The sequence below is a fragment of the Solanum tuberosum genome, unplaced genomic scaffold (genome assembly GCF_000226075.1).
Source record: "Solanum tuberosum cultivar DM 1-3 516 R44 unplaced genomic scaffold, SolTub_3.0 scf00149, whole genome shotgun sequence".
Classification (NCBI taxonomy): Eukaryota; Viridiplantae; Streptophyta; class Magnoliopsida; order Solanales; family Solanaceae; genus Solanum; species Solanum tuberosum.
Genome location: NW_006239072.1, coordinates 547,883 through 566,412, shown reverse-complemented (window position 1 = coordinate 566,412; position 18,530 = coordinate 547,883). Strand labels below are relative to the sequence as shown.

General features: G+C 36.4%; 4 protein-coding genes and 1 long non-coding RNA gene across 10 annotated transcripts in view; 3 read left to right on the top strand and 2 right to left on the bottom strand.

Annotated features, from left to right (window-relative positions):
- LOC102605652 (farnesyl pyrophosphate synthase 1-like) overlaps positions 1–2,026 on the top strand; it is a 19,124-nt gene extending 17,098 nt beyond the window's left edge. Inside the window, exon 12 of the mRNA XM_015310979.1 lies at positions 1,589–2,026. Coding sequence (XP_015166465.1) covers positions 1,589–1,717 — 129 coding nt within the window. The 3' untranslated portion in view covers positions 1,718–2,026. The remainder of the gene's footprint in view (positions 1–1,588) is intronic.
- On the top strand, positions 90–1,491 carry LOC102606218 (uncharacterized). The gene is made up of 2 exons (XM_006352490.2): positions 90–414; positions 860–1,491. The coding sequence occupies exons 1-2, from the start codon at positions 121–123 to the stop codon at positions 1,340–1,342; spliced, it is 777 nt and encodes a 258-aa protein (XP_006352552.1). The 5' UTR covers positions 90–120; the 3' UTR covers positions 1,343–1,491.
- Positions 1,625–8,375, top strand: LOC102578229 (farnesyl pyrophosphate synthase 1, mitochondrial-like). 3 transcript variants are annotated; one of them, XM_015310982.1, is made up of 12 exons: positions 1,625–1,713; positions 4,565–4,589; positions 4,697–4,812; positions 4,927–5,013; positions 5,092–5,208; positions 5,301–5,383; positions 5,475–5,526; positions 5,963–6,058; positions 7,043–7,087; positions 7,195–7,284; positions 7,482–7,553; positions 7,891–8,375. In XM_015310982.1, exons 2-12 carry the CDS (start codon positions 4,565–4,567, stop codon positions 8,026–8,028), a joined length of 921 nt encoding a protein of 306 aa, XP_015166468.1. In that variant the 5' UTR covers positions 1,625–1,713; the 3' UTR covers positions 8,029–8,375. The 3 variants fall into 3 exon arrangements, with proteins under 3 accessions (XP_015166468.1, XP_015166467.1, XP_006352553.1); XM_015310981.1 differs by lacking the exon at positions 1,625–1,713 and adding an exon at positions 1,742–1,866; XM_006352491.2 differs by lacking the exon at positions 1,625–1,713 and adding an exon at positions 3,819–4,138.
- Positions 1,780–3,757, bottom strand: LOC107061558 (uncharacterized). The gene is made up of 2 exons (XR_001474064.1): positions 2,280–3,757; positions 1,780–2,242 (listed from the first exon to the last, which is right to left on the bottom strand). It is a non-coding gene; the product is annotated as an uncharacterized lncRNA (long non-coding RNA).
- Positions 8,376–9,261: 886 nt separating the features above from the next.
- LOC102578554 (formin-binding protein 4) lies at positions 9,262–18,329 on the bottom strand. Of its 4 annotated transcripts, XM_015310976.1 has the most exons (12): positions 18,174–18,261; positions 15,163–15,253; positions 14,694–15,075; positions 14,350–14,474; positions 13,045–13,835; positions 12,618–12,884; positions 11,602–12,512; positions 11,160–11,236; positions 10,955–11,050; positions 10,790–10,863; positions 10,333–10,453; positions 9,262–9,544 (listed from the first exon to the last, which is right to left on the bottom strand). In XM_015310976.1, exons 4-12 carry the CDS (start codon positions 14,449–14,451, stop codon positions 9,461–9,463), a joined length of 2,523 nt encoding a protein of 840 aa, XP_015166462.1. In that variant the 5' UTR covers positions 14,452–14,474; positions 14,694–15,075; positions 15,163–15,253; positions 18,174–18,261; the 3' UTR covers positions 9,262–9,460. The 4 variants fall into 4 exon arrangements, with proteins under 4 accessions (XP_015166462.1, XP_006352638.1, XP_015166463.1 ...); XM_006352576.2 differs by lacking the exon at positions 15,163–15,253 and having other exon boundaries at positions 14,983–15,075; positions 18,174–18,329; XM_015310977.1 differs by having other exon boundaries at positions 14,350–15,075.
- Positions 18,330–18,530: the final 201 nt, after the last annotated feature.

Genomic DNA, 18,530 nt, shown 5'->3' with positions numbered 1-18,530 from the left:
TTAAGAACCCAAAGGTCACCTTTGGATGTTGTCGTGAAGCTTTGGTTACGAAGGCATGTGCCTTAAATTTATCAAGCAAGAGCCGGCACTGTTTGTAGAGTGGAGGAGTGATGCTCAAAGATGCTAAAATTGAAGCCATTCATATATTCGCCATCAGTCAGGCCACATCGCCCACTCGCCGGATCTCCGGTCGCCGATAAAAGTTCCAGTTCCGTTCCGGTGAAATCACTCAAACAATCTCCTCATCAATCCATTCACTACTTTCCCCTTCCCTTATTGCCTACTCGCCGTCGCTTAATCCACCGTTCCTTTTCTGTATCAATGGAATCTTCCGGCGTTAGCACGACGTCGCCGTCAGTCGTGAAGCTGAAACCTATTGAAGCAACCGCAGAAACTTTTAAAGAGTTTGGTCAGGTCATTGCTTTTGATTTCTATCATCATATATTGTTTATCGTGTTCAGGTTATTGCACTATTTTGTTGTTACTGATTCCTTGTTACTTGCTGTGTTTTTCTTCTCTGTCATTTTTTGTTTTTCATAACTACGATTAGCTGTATTCGAGCTGAGAATCCTCCAGAAACAGTTTCTCTACCTACACGAGATTCTATCATCATCTATTGTTTATTCTGTTTCGGTTATTGCATTATTTTGTTGTTAGTGTTTCCTTATACATGCTATGTTTTCTTCAATATTGTTTCTCATTTTTATACCTACTTTAATTTGTTGTACTCGAGCCAAGGGTCCTCCCGAAACAACCTCTCTACCTCTATGAGGTGTAGGGTTAAAGTTTGTGTACACTCTATCCTTACAAACCACACTTGTAGAAAATCACTGAGTATGCTGTTGTTAGTGGTGGTCAGGTAATTGAGGCGTCTCCAGATGGGGAAGAATTCGGTCCTCGTGATGCTCAGCTTGATTTGAGCAATGGGATTCCTAGGTTTTACATTATGCAGCTTAAAGATCGATCCCTCAAATTTTCCAAGATAACACATCATGCCAATGTCACTCAATGTCTTGGATCTATTGGAGGCAATGTTTGGTATCTTGGAGTTGCTAAGCCATCTATTGTAGATCCAACTGATATCAAGGGTGCTGTTGATATTGTTGTGCAGTCACATTGTGGGCATTTTTATGTGCCACCTGCTGTTGATGAAGTTCAGGCTTTCAGAATTTCAGGTCCAAAGTTTATAAAATTGAGTCATGGTACATGGCATGCTGGACCACTATTTACAGATGATAAGATGGATTTCTACAATCTGGAGCTGAACAATACGAATGTGGTTGATCACACAACTCATGACTTCATCAAGAAGAATGGTGTGGTTTTTGTACTTGATGATTAGAAAAACATCATACCAAAAAATTTGATTGATTGAGCTGTTTAAGTGCATTTTGATGTGGTTTCTTTATACTGAAATCATGCTTTTGATATGGTTATTAGTTATTACCCTGTATTTGCTAAAAGTTAGAGGCTTGCTATATAAATATATATCCATGTTCCATGTTGAAAATATTGTATTCAGTTGAACTTGAATGTGATAAGCTAGATACGCCACTGTTTTTTGCCTGTTCTTTTTGGGAATATGTAGGATGTGTACCTGGAATATGAGAAGAAGACATATGCAAAGCTGATCAACTCTATTGAAGCTCAGCCAAGCAAAGCATTGCAAGCAATTCTAAAGTCAACCTTGGCAAAGATTTATAAGAGGCAGAAGTAAGAGATAGAATTATTGAATTTCTGTATTTAATGTTTAGAATTATTTGTTCTTCTTTCATTTCACGGTGTGTTTGGTACCTGCTTGAAGCCCTACTATCTGAATTAGCACCAGAAAGTTCCACTTTGGTGATAACCTGCTCCGTACCATAGGTAACTCCATAGTATGCACAACTTTAGTGATAGTTATTTGTGCTTCTTCGAATGAATAAAACATGTCTGTATTTCATGAATTTTCTACTTTGTTCTATTGGCCTATTTCACATGTGTTTATTTTTCAAAATTGGAAGCAACATAATGTGTCTCTTGTTATTTACTGCTCCCTCCTTTCCAATTTGTATGACATTCTTTCCTTTTTAGTCAGTTCCAAAAACATATACCTTTCTATACTTACTAAAGTTTTAATATTAAGCTTTTTCTATCGTATTCTTAATGAGATAATTTATATACCCATATATTTATGGTCTACTTTAGACCACAAGTTTAAAAAATAAACGATTGCTGATTAGTGTATCCAACTTTAAAACACCTACAATTTTTTTTGAAATTGGTAACTTAAAAAACACCTACAATTGTCTTAGCGAAGGTATTAATCTAATCAGAAACTTATTCTAGAAGCAAGTAAATCCTCAGATTTTATGCTATGCCAAACGGCTTAATGCTCTGCACATGTATGTTCAATATTTATGCTCATTTTAAAAAACATGCCAAGGGTTACCAATTTGGATATATATTCAAATTGATTTGTTAAGAGAACAACCCAAGCCTGAACATTCCCTTGTATTTGTCAACAACCAAGCTCAACTTAGTAAGGAATTCAGTACACTCTAGTCCATCCAATCAATAATTGTTGATAGATGGCTCGCTATTCACTCTGTTTTTGGGTCATAATCATCAAATAGGAAAGATGTAGCATTGGGAATTGCTATGTAGACGCACATACAAAATTATTAGTTTGGATAGAAAATTGTCATTTATACTCAACTTCCCGGGACGAACTAAAGCTACTTCAATAATGATAAACCCCAGAGGGGCAGACACATGGTTTCAAAACTCGGGGAATGATAAAGCTCGCTCCTTGCCCTTCTCCACCTGAATATCATACTAACAAAACTTTAGACCTCATTAAGAAATCAAATCGAGTTCAAAAACAGCTACCACTGCATCACATCACTATACCCCTACATATATACAACAAGATAGTAATTGCCAATATTATTGGAACCACTAGTGTTACAATGAATATTGTAAAGTAGGAACTCCTATTGATCTTTGTCAGTCAAGTTAGCCTGTTCCAGGACATTTCTGATGTCACAGCATTTCCATAATAGACCTGCTTCGTGGAGTCATCCCAATAAGCCTGGAAAAGAGAGCATCATTAAGCAACTCAGGAATGGCAGAAAATGTGCCAAGTCTTTGAGATGCAGCATATTCCCTGATTTCTCCACTTACCAGGCTAATGGCTAATTGGAATTTAAGCAACAAACAGACAAACAACGAAGATCAGTTGACAGACAGCCAAACAAATAACATACACCATAGCATCTCTCCTTGAAAATAATGTGTCAATACATCCAATCACCAATGCAAATAGGTACGGACTAAGAGTTGATCCCTAGTGCAACCCCATCATAATCAAATTAGTAACAATATTCACTACTTATGCTGATGGAACATGACGTGTATCTAGTAAAATAGTCATAATGCACGTAATCCGATCCAAACACCACCGACATTTAAAAAAATAATAAAAAGTAGGTAAGCCCTACAAGAATTCACTGTATTATTTATTATATTTCCAGAAAATTAGTGGATTGGTGGCTAACTTTGAAATAATCTGTTTTTTCCATAATGAACTACTATGGCAAGTGATACATAATTGACCTATTTGTTTGATTTTATTCAACAACAATACGAAGAGCCCATTTGGATTGGCTTAAAAATGTAGCTTTTGAGTCAAAAATAAGAAGTCAAACTTAAATGACTTTAAGTCAAAAAAATAAAAGTAGGGGGAGGCCTACTTTTGGTTTTAACTTATTTTAAGTCATTTTAAAAACCTTGCCAAACACTTCCTAACTTATTCTAAGTTATTTTTATATTTGACAAATACTTCCAGAAGTCAAAAACAGACTTAAAAGTAGGTTTGACCAACTTTTAAGTTAATCCAAACACCCTCTAATTCATCAGCAACCCTTTGCCACTTTTCAACCAAACACACCACTATTTGTTTCCTATATAAGGAAAAAAAAGCATTGTATGCCAAAAACCTAAAATTCTCCTCTTTCCCTGAAACAAACGAAAACAACGTTGAAAAATGAGTGATCTAAGGTCAGAGTTCATGGGGGTTTATGAACAACTTAAAGGCAAAATCTTAAAGGATTTGGATATCAATTTAACTAATGGCGCTTGTGATTGGGTAGCAAAGGTAATTTTTAATTTCTTCTGCTTTTCTCCATTTTGATTATTTAGCAGGTGTTTGAATGTCCGATTTGGGATATGATTTCAATACCTATAATTTTAAATTTCACAAAATAGATTGATGCTTGCTGTGAAAAGATTGTTAGTGCCATGTGAAAAGATTGTGTTAAATAATTGCTTTGTATTTGAAAGTTTGACATGGAGATATGCAATTTATCAATGCGGCATCGTAGAATATTTCGATATGCTGTTTATGAACTATGGTTTGCTCATTTGGCAAGACTTTGTATAATAATTGAATTTTTCTTTATAGTTTTCTCAACTTGTGTGGTTTTCTTGTTAATGAGAAAATCATACAACTTGAAAATCCAAATTACATGTCCAAATAGAACTTCAACTTCAAACTAATTTATACTTCCCGTGATTTTTTCAGATGTTGAACCACAATCTACTTGGAGGTTGGAATGAAGTTCTAGTTCTACTTATTCTAAAAGTTTCTTCTGCTTTCATAATTTTTCATAGCTAAAAGTTTTTTTTCCAATTACTTTATACACTCTCTGTACAGGAAAGCTGAACCGCGGGCTCTCTGCTATTGATAGCTACAGTTTGTTGAAAGAAGGGAAACAACTAACCAGTGAGGAGATCATTCAAATATCCTCCCTTGGCTGGTGCATTGAATGGGTATGCAACATAAGCACTCTTCAAGCTACACCTGAGCCTTATTATAACCCCCAAGAAGCATTGTTAGTTTTTAAATTCTTCTGAGTGTATGGTTTGTGGGAATGTATGCTACAGCTTCAAGGATACTTCCTTGTTCATGATGATATAATGGATGGCTCTTCTAAACGCCGAGGTCAACCATGCTGGTTCAGATTATCCGAGGTGTGTGTGCATGCTAAGAGACTACTGTTTTTCTCTTTGAACTGTTGGGAGTGACTATTGTTTTAATATTTCTTGCAGGTTGGCATGATTGCTGTTAATGATGGCATACTTCTTCGCAACCACATTGCTGTTATTCTTAAACAGCACTTTAGAGGAAAGCCTTATTATGTTGATCTTCTTGAATTGTTTAATGAGGTGAGTCTTTTTATGCGCAAGGAGGCCTCTGAATTACACTTTTTATAATGCTGAACATTTTTACCTTTGGCTTTGCCAACATGTTTTTACAGGTGGAATACCAGACTGCCTCTGGACAAATGATAGATTTGATTACCACAAAAGGGAGAGATTTATCGAAGTACTCATTGCCTGTGTAAGGAAACTTCATCGATAATCTTGTAAAAAAATTCTGCTTTCAGTTTTACTTGAATTTTTTAACTAATTCATGATGTGATTTCATGCAGTCATAGGCGGATTGTCCAGTATAAAACTGCTTATTATTCATTTTATCTCCCAGTGAGTATGATATTCCTTCCTAATTGAGTTAACAGCTTGTTAGTCACTATTCATTATGAGGAGATCTTCAAGTCTATTTCTTTTTCTGAAATTTGCATTGTGTGGAAGAAATCTGTTGTTCTAAAACAATCTCAAATTTCTGAATCAACTTGAAGTAAATTAGCTATTTGCAACTTTTAGTTTACCAAACTTCTTATTTTTAGATTTCCGCCTGAGCTAAACCATGCCCTTTTCCCATTTATTATTTTAATGTTTTTGTTGTTTTATTCTCTAGATTCTTAATTTCAACCACAACTTCAAAAAAATTGTGCGTGCTTAGTTTGGGTAGATCTTTGTGTTCCTCTTAATGAACTCTCTGTACAGATTAATGGGAATTATCTCAAGATGATGTGCATTTGATTAAGGTATATACAAATTACTTAATCAATATTTTCAGGTGGCATGTGCACTTCTCATGGCCGGAGAGAATCTTGACAATCATGCTAATGGCAAGGACATACTCATCAAAATGGGAATATATTTCCAAGTTCAGGTAAGAATTATGATTAACCCTGATGCATCTATTCATGTATTATCTTCTATACCATGAGATCTATCTGACAACATTTCCACATCTCACAAATCAATTCTTTGCATAACATATAATTTTTTAAGAGAAGCTTGGTTTTGATGAAATTAGTTTCATAAATATGGTTGGAATACATTTTTGAAGCACACTTGCTTGTTTGGATTAGGTTTTGTATGTATATGAATCATGTTGATTTCCAGAAAGAAATGCTAGATTAGATCTGAACGAGTGGTTAATTTCATGCTTCTTAACATTGGAATTGAGATCAGCTGTCGATTTGCGTAATCCCCTTTAGAGTGGGTTTCCAAAAAGGGAACACCGGCATATATTAATAGTTGAAAATGTGGGAGTTATTATAAACAAATATGAAGTACTAAAACGTCTATAGATAGAAGCATTTGCTTCTTTTGTGAACCAAGTAGCTGGTTTGGAAGACTAGTTCTGATTTTGGTTCTCTTATTGAAAATCTAGAAAACTTTGTTTTGGGACATACCTTCGTTAAGTTTTCTGAAAAAAAAAATGGTTTTTGTTTCAGAAATGCAAAACGTTTGAAACCAAACTGGTCATTTATCTGTACATGACATACTCATTAACTTATGAAAGAAATATAGTAGAATATTCATTCTTATCGTTAACATTTGTTTTTAGAGTTAAAAGTTGTTTTTTTCAGCACATGACATTTCCTGTACTTACAAAAGAGCTGCATATCACCCCCTAACATGTCTGAATGTTCTGAGACACCTTGTCGACACGCTAAAGATTCATGTGCCATGAAAAAGTATTTGTTTTTTATGGATGTGGCTAACAATTATGTGTCTTACGAGTTACGTGATAGCCTATCTGATATGTCCAACTCATTTAGTTTGTTTCCCGAAATACCTAAGATCCCATCTGCAGACTGCAGATTTACTTTACAAATTCTGACTGAAAGCTTTCGGTCCTTTGTAGGATGATTACCTGGACTGCTTTGCTGATCCACGGGTGTTGGGTAAGGTAGGTTTTATAAGAAAGCTGGTACTAAACAAAATCCTGAAAATTGATCACGTAGCTCGTTTAATTTGAAAATGTAGAGATTTTATAACGATCTGTCTTACTATCAGAATGGCACGGATATTAAAGATTTCAAGTGCTCTTGGTTGGTTGTGAAAGCCCTAGAACTCTGCAACGAGGAGCAAAGGAAGTTATTGGATGTGAGCCTAAAAAACTTGTCTTCCCTTGGTTACATTATCTACAGCTATATAGCTCGAACTCTTCAAAAGTATTGTTGGGTGTGTTTTGAATCCTACTAAAGCTATGAGCGCGGCAATATTTTTGGAGGGCCCGAGCAACATAGCTATGCAAACAACTAGCATGAGCAAAATGCTAAATGTAAGAGCTTTGTTTGCAGGAGAACTATGGACAAGATGATGGAGCTTGTGTTGCTAAAATTAAGGCGCTCTATAAGGATCTCAAACTTGAGGTTTTCTTTTTTCCTTTCTTTACTAAGGCTGCTTTCTCTCATTTCTCTTTGATAAGTAGTCATGAAGTTGTATTCTTTTCATTGTAAAATGTCATCTCAAATATGGTATTTGAGAAGAGGTGGACTCAAGATTTAAACTTGATACCGTCAACCTTTTAAGTAACCCTATCCTACTTTTCAAATTATGAGTTTAGAATATAGTATTTATTAAAAGTTAGGGGTTTCTCACATGTATATCCATGCTCCGTATTGAAAATACTGCATTCGGTTGAACCCCTGTACCTAGTAAGCTATATACACCACTGACTTTGGCGTATTCCTTTTGTAAATTTTGTAGGATGTGTACCAGGAATATGAGAATAATACATATGAAGAGCTGAAAAACTCCATTGAAGATCAAGAAACCAAATTAAGCAAAGCAATGCAAGCAGTTCTCAAGTCATTCTTGGCAAAGATATATAAGAGGAAGAAGTAGGAGACAAAATTATTGAACTACAACATTTAATGTTTTAGAATTATTTGTGCTTCTGGTTTGTTTTTTTCACCGGTGTTGGGTATCTGCTTGGGGCCCGACTATTCCATATCTGTGTCCAGAGGCGGACTCAGGAATTGAAAGTGTCGGAGACACCTCTATCTTTAATAGATACATTCCATTTCTTTTCTTTATGTAACCTAGACATTTTCTTGGAGACATGGCTTCATCAAGAAGAATGGTGTGGTTTTTCCTACTGGATTATTAGGAAAATATCATTCAGTTTGAGGATTCAAAACTTGATTGATTGAGCTGTTTCAAGTGCATTTTAATATGGTTTCTTTATACTGGAATCATGCTTTTGATATGGTTATTAATTATTATTATCCTGTATTTGGAGGAAGTTAGGGTCTTGTTATGTTTGTGTGTTCTATGTTGAAAATATTGCATTCAGTTGAACTCGGATCTAACAAGCTAGACACGCCACGGTTTTTGGCTTATGCCTGACTATCTGAATTAGCACCAGAAAGTTCCACTTGGGTGATGACCCGCTCCCTACCATAGGTAACTCCATAGTGATACATCTTTAGTGATAATTATTTGTGCTTCTTCCAATAAATAAAACATGTCTATATTTCATGGATTTTCTACTTTGTTGTATTGGCCTATTTCACATGTGTTTATTTTTCAAAATTGGCCTACACAATGTGTCTCTTGTTATTTACTGATCCCTAAGTTTCAATTTGTGAAACATTCATCCTTTTTTGTCAGTAAAATTTAGATATCCAGCTTTCTATCTTAGTCTTAATGAGATACTTTATAATCACATATGTATATTTATAATTTGTTTTAGACCACAAGTTTTTCAAAAATAAACACTTGCTACCAATTAGTGTTAACCAAGGCAACATGAAGACATCCTCAATTGTCTTTGGTGAAGGCATTAATCTGATCACAAACTTGCTGTATAAGCAAGTAGAACCTCATATTTAATTGTATAGGAAATGGCTTAATAGTTACCATATATATATATAGTGTGTGCGTGTGTTTGTTTGTGTAAATTGATTTGTTAAGAGAACAACCCAAGCTTGAATTTTCCTTTTGCATTGGTCAACTACCAAACTCAACTTAATAAGGAATTTGGTACTCTGAACACAGTAACTCACGCTTGACTCAAGATCAGCCCAGTAAAATTAACTTCAATAAACCGATAATCACCAAGGGGTAGACACACGATTTCAAAAATAGGGGAACGATAAAGCTCGTCCCTAACAAAACTTTAAAACTCATTAAGAAATCAAATCGAATTCAAAAACAGTTACTACTGGATCACATCACTACAACCTTACATATATACAAGATAGTAACTGCTAATAATATTAGAACCACTGGTGTAACAATAAGTATGTAAAGCAGGAACTCCTATTGATCTTCGTCAGTTAGTTGGTCTATTCCAGGACGTTTCTGATGTCGCAGTATTTCCATAATAGACCTGCTTAGTGGAATCATCCCAATAAGCCTGGAAAAAAGAGCACCATTAAGTAACACAGCAATGGCAGAAAATGTGCCAAGTCTATAGCATGCAGCATCATCCAAATTACAGAAACTTGTGGTCCCTACTCCTGTCAACTGATATCGTTAGTTTATAGCCTGTAGGACCGGATATTAAAAAGGAGAGTGGAAGTCACAGGGGCACACAATCATCAGCATACAAAGCTTAATGGACAGATTAGTAAAGCACAAGTAGAATATCGAGACCAATAACCTCTAATCTGGATTGTGTTCAGGTGGTGTAACTAAGATACTAACAAGCAAAAGCAAAATCAAAATGTTAGTGTTCCACCAAACTGTAGCGTATCCAGGGAATGGAGAATTGTTGAATGCTTCAGCAATCTACTCTGATTTCTGCACTTACCAAGCTTGATGGCTAATTGGAATTTAAGAAACAAACAGAAAAACAAGGAAAATTGATAGACAGACATCCAAACAAAATTTAAGCTGCAAGCACAAGTTAAATTTTCTATTAGTTTTGAGTTTCCAACTTAAAAGGTTGTTTTTGATATCATAAGGAGGTGATTCATAAGTTAAAACACTCAACAAAGTCCACTGACGTTTTCTTTCATGATTCAATTTTGCTTTCTGACAAACTCATAATCTGAAATTAGGATGATATTCATTTTAATAGCTCACAATCAGTCTCACCTTCTCAGGAGAGCAAGATAATTTGGCTTTTGGATCGTGTATCATACACAAACAAAATTTCATCTTCCATGCAAGGAATAGAAAACACCTGTGCCAGAAGGATACCTGCCATCCAGATGGAAGATCTCTTGAAATGACATCCAGATCAGGTTGCTCATTTTCTTCAGATGGTTGCTTTTCAGCCTCCCTCATCTTTTCTACTCTTTTTCGTTTCACACGCTCTCGCCTGCATATCATAAATATAGTCAAGACAAATGTGAGGAACTATAATTTACTATGTTCAATGAATACGACACTGCTTGCACAATTGCATGAGTTAGCCTCGGTTCTTTAAGCGTGCATCCATATGATTCAAGCAATATATACATGCTGAAATAATTCAACAGCAAGGGAAAGAGTTTTTTGTTTCAAAAAAAAAAAAAGAATATCCCAACTTCCTTAAGATCAGTAACGCAAGGGAGAGGAGGAGGATCTAAGACAAGTCCACTATTTCAAGGACAGTTCCTAATAGATATAACATATAGATATTTTATCAGTGAAACAAAATGATCAGAAGTGGTACCAATCGCCGCCAAGTGGCTGGAAATTAGCATTATCTTTGGCCTCCCCACTTGCAATTTGCTGAGCACGCCATTCCTACAATCAAAACAAAGTTCAGCACACAATTAAAAAAAAGGCTAGATATACCAGAGGCTGTCTAATCAAACTGCATATAGCATTAGCAGACCTCTATTTCTCGTTGTCGTTTCTTCTCCAGCTTCTCAAGAGCACTTTCACGTTCTTCTTCCTCCTCCGCATGCAGCTCCTCTTTGGCAGCTTTCCACTAATGAAATGAATAAGCATTATGAGAATCATTTAAGAGAAACTGTAGCAAAATGTTGTAACCACTTTTCAAGGACCTGGGAAGGGAAGCACCAAGTGAAGGCAGTTACCTTGTCAACCAAGCTCGACACTTTCTTATTAGACCTTAATGTGGTCACCACACCCACAGTCCGCTTTTTACGCAAAACTGAAGAGAAAAAGAATGCAAAATCAGAATGGACAGCTTCATATCCATTGGAAAAGCTCCTTTAGTAAGCATGATGAAGAGTTTCACATGTTGATGCAGCAGAAAATCCCTCTTTTTTTTTATGACAAGGGAAACCCACAGCCGCTACCCTTTGGGTGCGCACAGGGTAAAACCCCCACTCCTATGCAATAGCTCGCAAACCACATAGGAGAGGTAACCCTCACTAGGCAAGTCTGGTGTGACGAACTCAACCCAGAAGGCAAACCCCTTGCTTTCGCTGGCAAGGGGTTTTGATATTAATGACATACTAAAAATGCAAGAATTGCAACTCACAAGTACAAGCAAATTTAGATTGCCCAACTTACCTTTTGATGGAGCTTTTGAGGGAGCAGTTGAAGCAGTAGCAACAGCGCCAGTGGCAACAGATGTTGAAGACACACCAACACCCTCCATTGCTGATGCGGTTTCTGTAGCTAAAGAGGATTGTGTGGCAGGAACATCAAAAGATGTCATTTCATTCACCAAATTAGCAGCTACATCAGCCTCAGATTTTGCTGATAAATCAGATCGTGACCCCTTGTTGACATCTAAGGATGGAATTGCATCAGGGGCAACATTTTCATGAACTGGTATAGCTGGAAGACCAGAAGACTCTGCACCACTGACAACAGAGACAGGCTGCAGTGCTCCATCCTGATGGCCATAGTATGCACTGGGGTCGACATGGTTGATCACCACAGGAGCCACACTATATGTAGTTGGGATTTGATAATATAAAGGGTGATGAGTAACAGCTATCTGACCATCAGAAGTTGCATATAAACTACTAGCAACTTCAGGATTAGTTTGCCCATAGTAATCAAATGTTGTACCCGGATAAGCTAAGTTGTAAGGAAAAGATTGCACTGATTCCATATTTGAAGGAACAGCATGTGTGTGATCTAGAGGTTCATCAGGTGGTGGTGGCGGAAAAGGTTCATTATCAGGAGGTGGAGGAGGAATCCAGTCTTCATCAGGTGGAGGAGGAACGGTAAGTGTTTGTTCCAGGATTGAGGACTCCAATTTTGTCTGTTGCACTAACAGACTTGGTCCATCCAGTGGGGCATGATTTGGGGCATGCAGTGCATCACACACAGTTAAGCTTCTTGAAGGTTCTGTATCTTCAACTTCCATATCCACATCCATGTCTACTTCCTCAGCCGAATGAAGCACTGTTTGAGGAGTTAAATCTTCATGTACAGGGACCCCAGTGGCTCCACTTTCCTCACTTGCATCACTGAAAGAATGAGCAAGTTGGTCAGACAAGAAGAAGCAACATTATAAGAAGAGAAAACTTATCATGTTCTTTACTATTAATATAACCAAGTTAAATACAGCATACACAGTGGCAGGACAGCTTGACCTCTCTCCATTATCACTGCCTCTGTGGGATTCATGACCAGCCTCAACATCATTCTGTTGTACTGATAAGAATAGCCCACAAAGTTGATTTATTTCTGAATCTAACAGTTTTATCTTCCTCTCGGAGTGCACCCAGAAGGGAAGTAATGAAAGCCCATTACAGGCTAAGGACCTTATATCAGCTAGCCTAATCTCAAGTTCCAATGCATATTTTGAAATTCGATCATACTGTACGTAAAATTCAGACCTGTTGAACAGGAAATAAATCAGTAAAATCAAACTAAGGAAAAGAAGGAGAGAGGTGAAAAGATCCTCCTGGAAACTTTTCAGATGTGCAACAAGAAAAACAAAAAGAGTGTTGGGAATAAAGATCCCTGGAGAAGTACAAAAAAACCTCAGTAGCATACCCTTTCATGGTCTCCAGTTGCTCTAGCAAACGTTCACAATGTTTTACCAGGTCAGAGGAAAAGTCTGCCTCAGTTTCATCTTCTGGAACATAATCTGCATCCCTGCATTTTGTAAAATCTTCACCTGACCCGTTCAAATGACCTTCAGGAGCATGATCTGATTGCCCTGAAGAAAGAGATCCACCAGGAGAAGATATTTCATTGCACTGTGAATCAATTTGTTCAGAGCCATTTATTGTGCCACTCTGGTCCTCATCATTGCCTCCTTTTTTATCATGTAAGTCGTCATCCATTGCCTTCCTGTATTCATTGATGTCGCTATAGCTGACGCCAGTCTGTCTAGTGTCCATATCATTTTTTGCAGAGGATTCTAAGTTCTCCAAGGTGGTGCTGCCCATGCATTCAGTTTCAGCAGTAACTTTCTCTTCTAACCTCGGTTCAGCTGCATGACCCAATATCTGAGGCACTTCCCATGAAGTCTCGCCTGTTACTGTGTTCCAATAATAGTACTGGTTACTCTCTTCGTGCAACACCATCTTCCACCCAGCACTTGCATCCCCTAGAGCCTGTGCATCCGAAGTTGTAGGAGCAGCAATCTGATCCAACACACTCAACTGTGCATGTAAATCAACTGAGACAGAAGCATTGTTTTCTTTAGAACTATCTTCTGCAGGTCTATCTGAGAGACTTGGTAGATCAGAGCCATTGTCAATAGCTTTCTCTTCAACTTCCATAACAGTAGAACCAATTTCCCCATTAACATCAGTTTCCTCGTCGCCAGAGTGCTTTCCCTAAGCAAAACGGACACAAAAACAAAACTATTAGATCAACTGCATGAAAGTAACTTCCCCATCCATCTAGGATGGAGAAGCTGAGTAGAAAATGTACAAGTGGAGGCAATGTCAGGCTAACAAAGAATAGTAACCTAGTCCGTAATCCAAAAGAATATAATCATTAGCATAACAAAACAACAAACTTTCAAAGAAAGCATCTCAAAAAAAAGCATAATTTATGTTCCAATAGTATCAGTAGTTGGAACTTTGGAAGGGAAGGCAATCACAAATGTATTAGAAGTGGTAGTTGCAGAACAAGTTGAAGCATAGGGTAAATAAGTGGGAGTCAAACTGAGAAAGTTCGTAAACAAATACAACACAGAACATTTCTTCTAATTTAAGGTTATAATTCACCTTCATATCACTGTCGAATCAGAATGCAAGCAAAAGAATCCACTTTGCCAAAACAATTGGCTCATCAACCTACAAATTATGTGGCCCATGGCAAGTGAATAAATTACCTACAGCTCACCTTGTCTTCATGATCAAGAGAAGAATCCTCTGAAGCAGCACGTTTAAGTCCTTCAACCGACTCCTCATCCACTTCATCGTCACTATATTGCCCAAGCAGCATAAGAGGATTCTCCGGTTCTTGACCTGAGGGCCAAATAGGAAATGTCAGAGAAGTTCGAGCCAAGTGATAAGAACACCCAATAAATATTATAATAAGGCCAGTATACAATTTAGGGCAACAAATATAACAACATTAGATAAAGAAGGCTGCTGAATTTAGGATAATTGTAGTTCATGGCCACCTGTAGCACATCATCAACTGTCAGAAAGTCATAAAGCAAATAAAGACAGAAACATACGAACCGAGGAGAGGAAATACTCTTCTTGTAATCGGTACGCCTTTGATGCCGCCAAAAAAGGCATGATAGGTAAGACGTTATTCAATAATTGACTGTGGCTGTGGCAGGGGCTGACGGTAACTGATGACCAATTGAAAGTTCCCAATACCACAGCAGGCTACATTCTGAAAACATAAACTTTTGTGGTACAAACAAGATGTCTTGTACAAAGTAAATCAATAATTTCCACCAACATTATCGGTCACATCATGTCTTCTCTACAAGTCCTTTGGAAGAAAACTGACGGAACCCACCTGAAGACGATGGTGAATTAGGTAGCTCGGCATGAATCTTGGAGTCTTCTTCCCCTCCAACCTCATCTTGGACAGAGGAGCCACCTAAATCTCCTACAAAGTAAACGAAATTGCTTGAATGTCAACATGCATACATAGAAAAAAAATCTTATAAAGAAGCACAAAGTGATTCAGTAGTACAGTAGATGCACATAATTTTCCTTCAAAAGGTTATCCATATCATGTAAGAAGCACAACGAGCAAAAAAAGGAAGTACATCCTCATGAAAGCCCTGCAGACATGCAACTTAACACATGAGACAATTATCATATGGGATAAGCTCTAGTGGATACAAGTATACACACAGGGTTACTTTTTCCTTTTTTTATTTTATTTTGTGAATTTATGGGATTTAACCTCAGTACTCTCTTAGTGTTGGATTTATTAAATATCTTAATACCTTACCATTTAAAAAAAATTCCCATAATGATCTTCGACAAGTAATCAAGTCTATACCAGCTAGGTTCAAATACAAGTAACTAACTAACAGAGAGACAACTGCAATAGCGACTAGAAAAGGCAGAGACTCTCAAGTCTCAATCACAGTCAAAGAAGGCTTAAAAAGTTGCTGGTCAAGCTCATGCAATGCCAACGTCAATGAAAAACTTATACCAGTTTTTAAAAGGGGCTCAGAAAGTGAAAATAAGGAGAAAAAAATATTTCATGATTGTGGTTTATTCAACAGTCACAAAATTCATCCATCAACATCTCTGGAAAGGAAAAATGACAGAAAAAGTTTTGCCAGATCAGGAAAACAAAACAAGCAGTACAATCAGAAAAAGCTAAAAACTTAAAGCTCATTAGCTAACATCATTCTCTTTATTAGAGAAAATAAAATCAATCACCTATGCATCTCTCTAAATGCATGAGGTAAATTGTATGAATTATACAAAACTCATGTTCCCTTCAAAATCCTTATTAGTTAATAATCGATTGGATATACTTAATCTGATGGTAAATTAGATATTCAAATAAATAATATTAAAGCAAATGACTATGCATTCATCAAAATTACTCTAATTTTTTTTGCTGGATATTAATCCACGTAACTATTCTTCATTTGGATTCAAAACTGACTAAGCCCACCAAGTTTATCATCATCGTCATACTCTAAATGGGAAGCTCCTAAATCCAAAGTTGAAAAACAAAAATTGATGAACCATTAATTCTACAATAATTTTGTACAAAAATGTGAATATACATTATAATGAATTTATTAAGTTACTGAACATCTCTTTATGTATACAGTGTATATGAACATCAAAATTAAAGTAGGAGCATTGCTTCTTGCCATCTTGAAAGATGTATTAATTACTTTATCAAGTTACTGAACATCTTTTCATATAAACAATGTATATGAACATGAAAAGTCCAAAAAAATATAGAATTATGCGACGACATTAATTCTTGTCATCTTAAAGGATATATAAATTATTTATTTATTGTTATTATTGAGGATAAGTCATAAAAAGTTGTTTTAAGCTATATACAATGAGAAAACAAAGGGCTGACAACAACTTAGAATCTCCTTTTTTTCGTCCATTCTTAAAATTGCCTTCAATAAAGTCTCCTCTCATTAGGGGTGCTTATGGGTCGGGTCGGTCAAATGTCATATATTATCACTTTGTAAACATTCTATATCGATCGATAATGAATTGTCATCATCGAAGAGTGAGGCAATGAGAATTCAAAAGGCCCTATTCATATATTATTATATGTGCTTAGTACTTTCTACAAAGTTTAGAGTTCTAACATTATCATCAAGGCTAAGGCCACATGCATGATCCTTTTGTTATATCATAATTAACTACTTTGTTGTCAATCCATCTGGATTATAAAATTTAGAGGTATTAACACAATTTTAGTTAATGGATATTCGTCTTTTTTTGTTACCGTGATCAAACTTCAATCTCATTTAATGTTTAATGTATTAATTACTTTTATTATTAGCTTATTTGCATTTTGGATATTATGGGATTAAAAACTTGAAGTTTCAGCTATAGTAAATACCTGTAAATTGTGAGGGTTTGACTGAGTAAAGAGGAATATTTAATTATAGAGTACATGCGGGATTTTATGGTAATCTTATTACTATTTATTCTAATTTGAATATGTTCCAAAATTTGAACAACCTATCCTACTTTTGGATGCTTGGGGATAAGATAAATATACATTTATTGTGCTTTGTTTGTACGTTCTGCGAAAATGTATATATTTCTTCTATGTGCCTTGCTAATTTCTTTTAAGGCATTTACATGCATTTATTAATTTTAAAGCATGAAGACATTGACATATTACCCTTCGGGGTGGCTAGTGGTTTGGGCTTGGGACTTCCATGTTGGAGGTCTCAAGTTCGAAACCCCTTGCCAGCAAAAGCAAGGGGTTTGCCTTCTGGGTCGAGCTAGTCGCACCGGGTTTGCCTAGTGCAGGTTACCTCTTCTATGTGGTTTGCGAGCTATTGCATAGGAGCGGAGGTTTTACCCTGTGCGCACCTAAAGGGTAGCGGCTGCGGGTTTCCCTTGTCATCAAAAAAAAAGAAAAAAGGCATTGACATATTCATACCATTAGAGGCTATACTATCTTAATTAGCATCAAATATTTCTTGCTTGATGGAAAATGCACCGTCCCGCTATTATGAATTTAATCTAATGATTGTAAATGGTAAAATTAGTATTGCTAATTTCACCCCTTCGGAACACTAGGATTTACCGAAAACAACCTCTTTACCTCCCAAGAGGGAGCAAGGTATTAACTCCAACTTTTAAATATATAGAAGTTCTATATAATGACAAGGGACAAAAGTGCAAGCCATGTTCCCAAAGACTAGTTTTTTCAGTAAGTGCATAGCTCAAAAAGTTTATTACCAAAATAAACTTGGTGAGCCACCGCTACATCAATCACACATCAATCTAAATGGATAAGCTAAACTATATGAACTACACAAAAACTTCTCTATTATACATCCATCAAAACCACTCTTATTTTACTCTAGCTATCAATCTACATAACATTCTTCACCCGGATTCGAAACCTACTATACTTCGCATAGCTCACCGTGTTTATTAGCTAAAAAATAACCAATTCAGAACGAATATTCAGTAATTTGCATCTGAAACAATATGTACATGAAAAGAGAGAGAAAAGTGAATTACCAGAGGGTTCCGCGAAGAGATCGAGCTTAACTCTCCGACCGGCTGCACCTTTTGCTGCAAGTTTACGCTCTTTTCTCCTCCCCATTGATTGATATTCACAATTTTAAGATTCGATTATTCAGAATTTTCACTTTTCAAATCCAATAAAAACCCTATATGCGCTCAATATATATATATTCTCAATAGACGAAGAAGAGAATGTAAATGGGTATTTTTAAGTGGATTTGAACAGGCCCGTTAATGATTATGGGCCAAAAGCCCAAATTTTCCTAGTGGGCTGGACTGTGGACCTAGTAGATTAGAGCAACAAAAATATAATCCCATAAAGTTTGGGGGGTTAGGGGTTTGGGGAGGTGG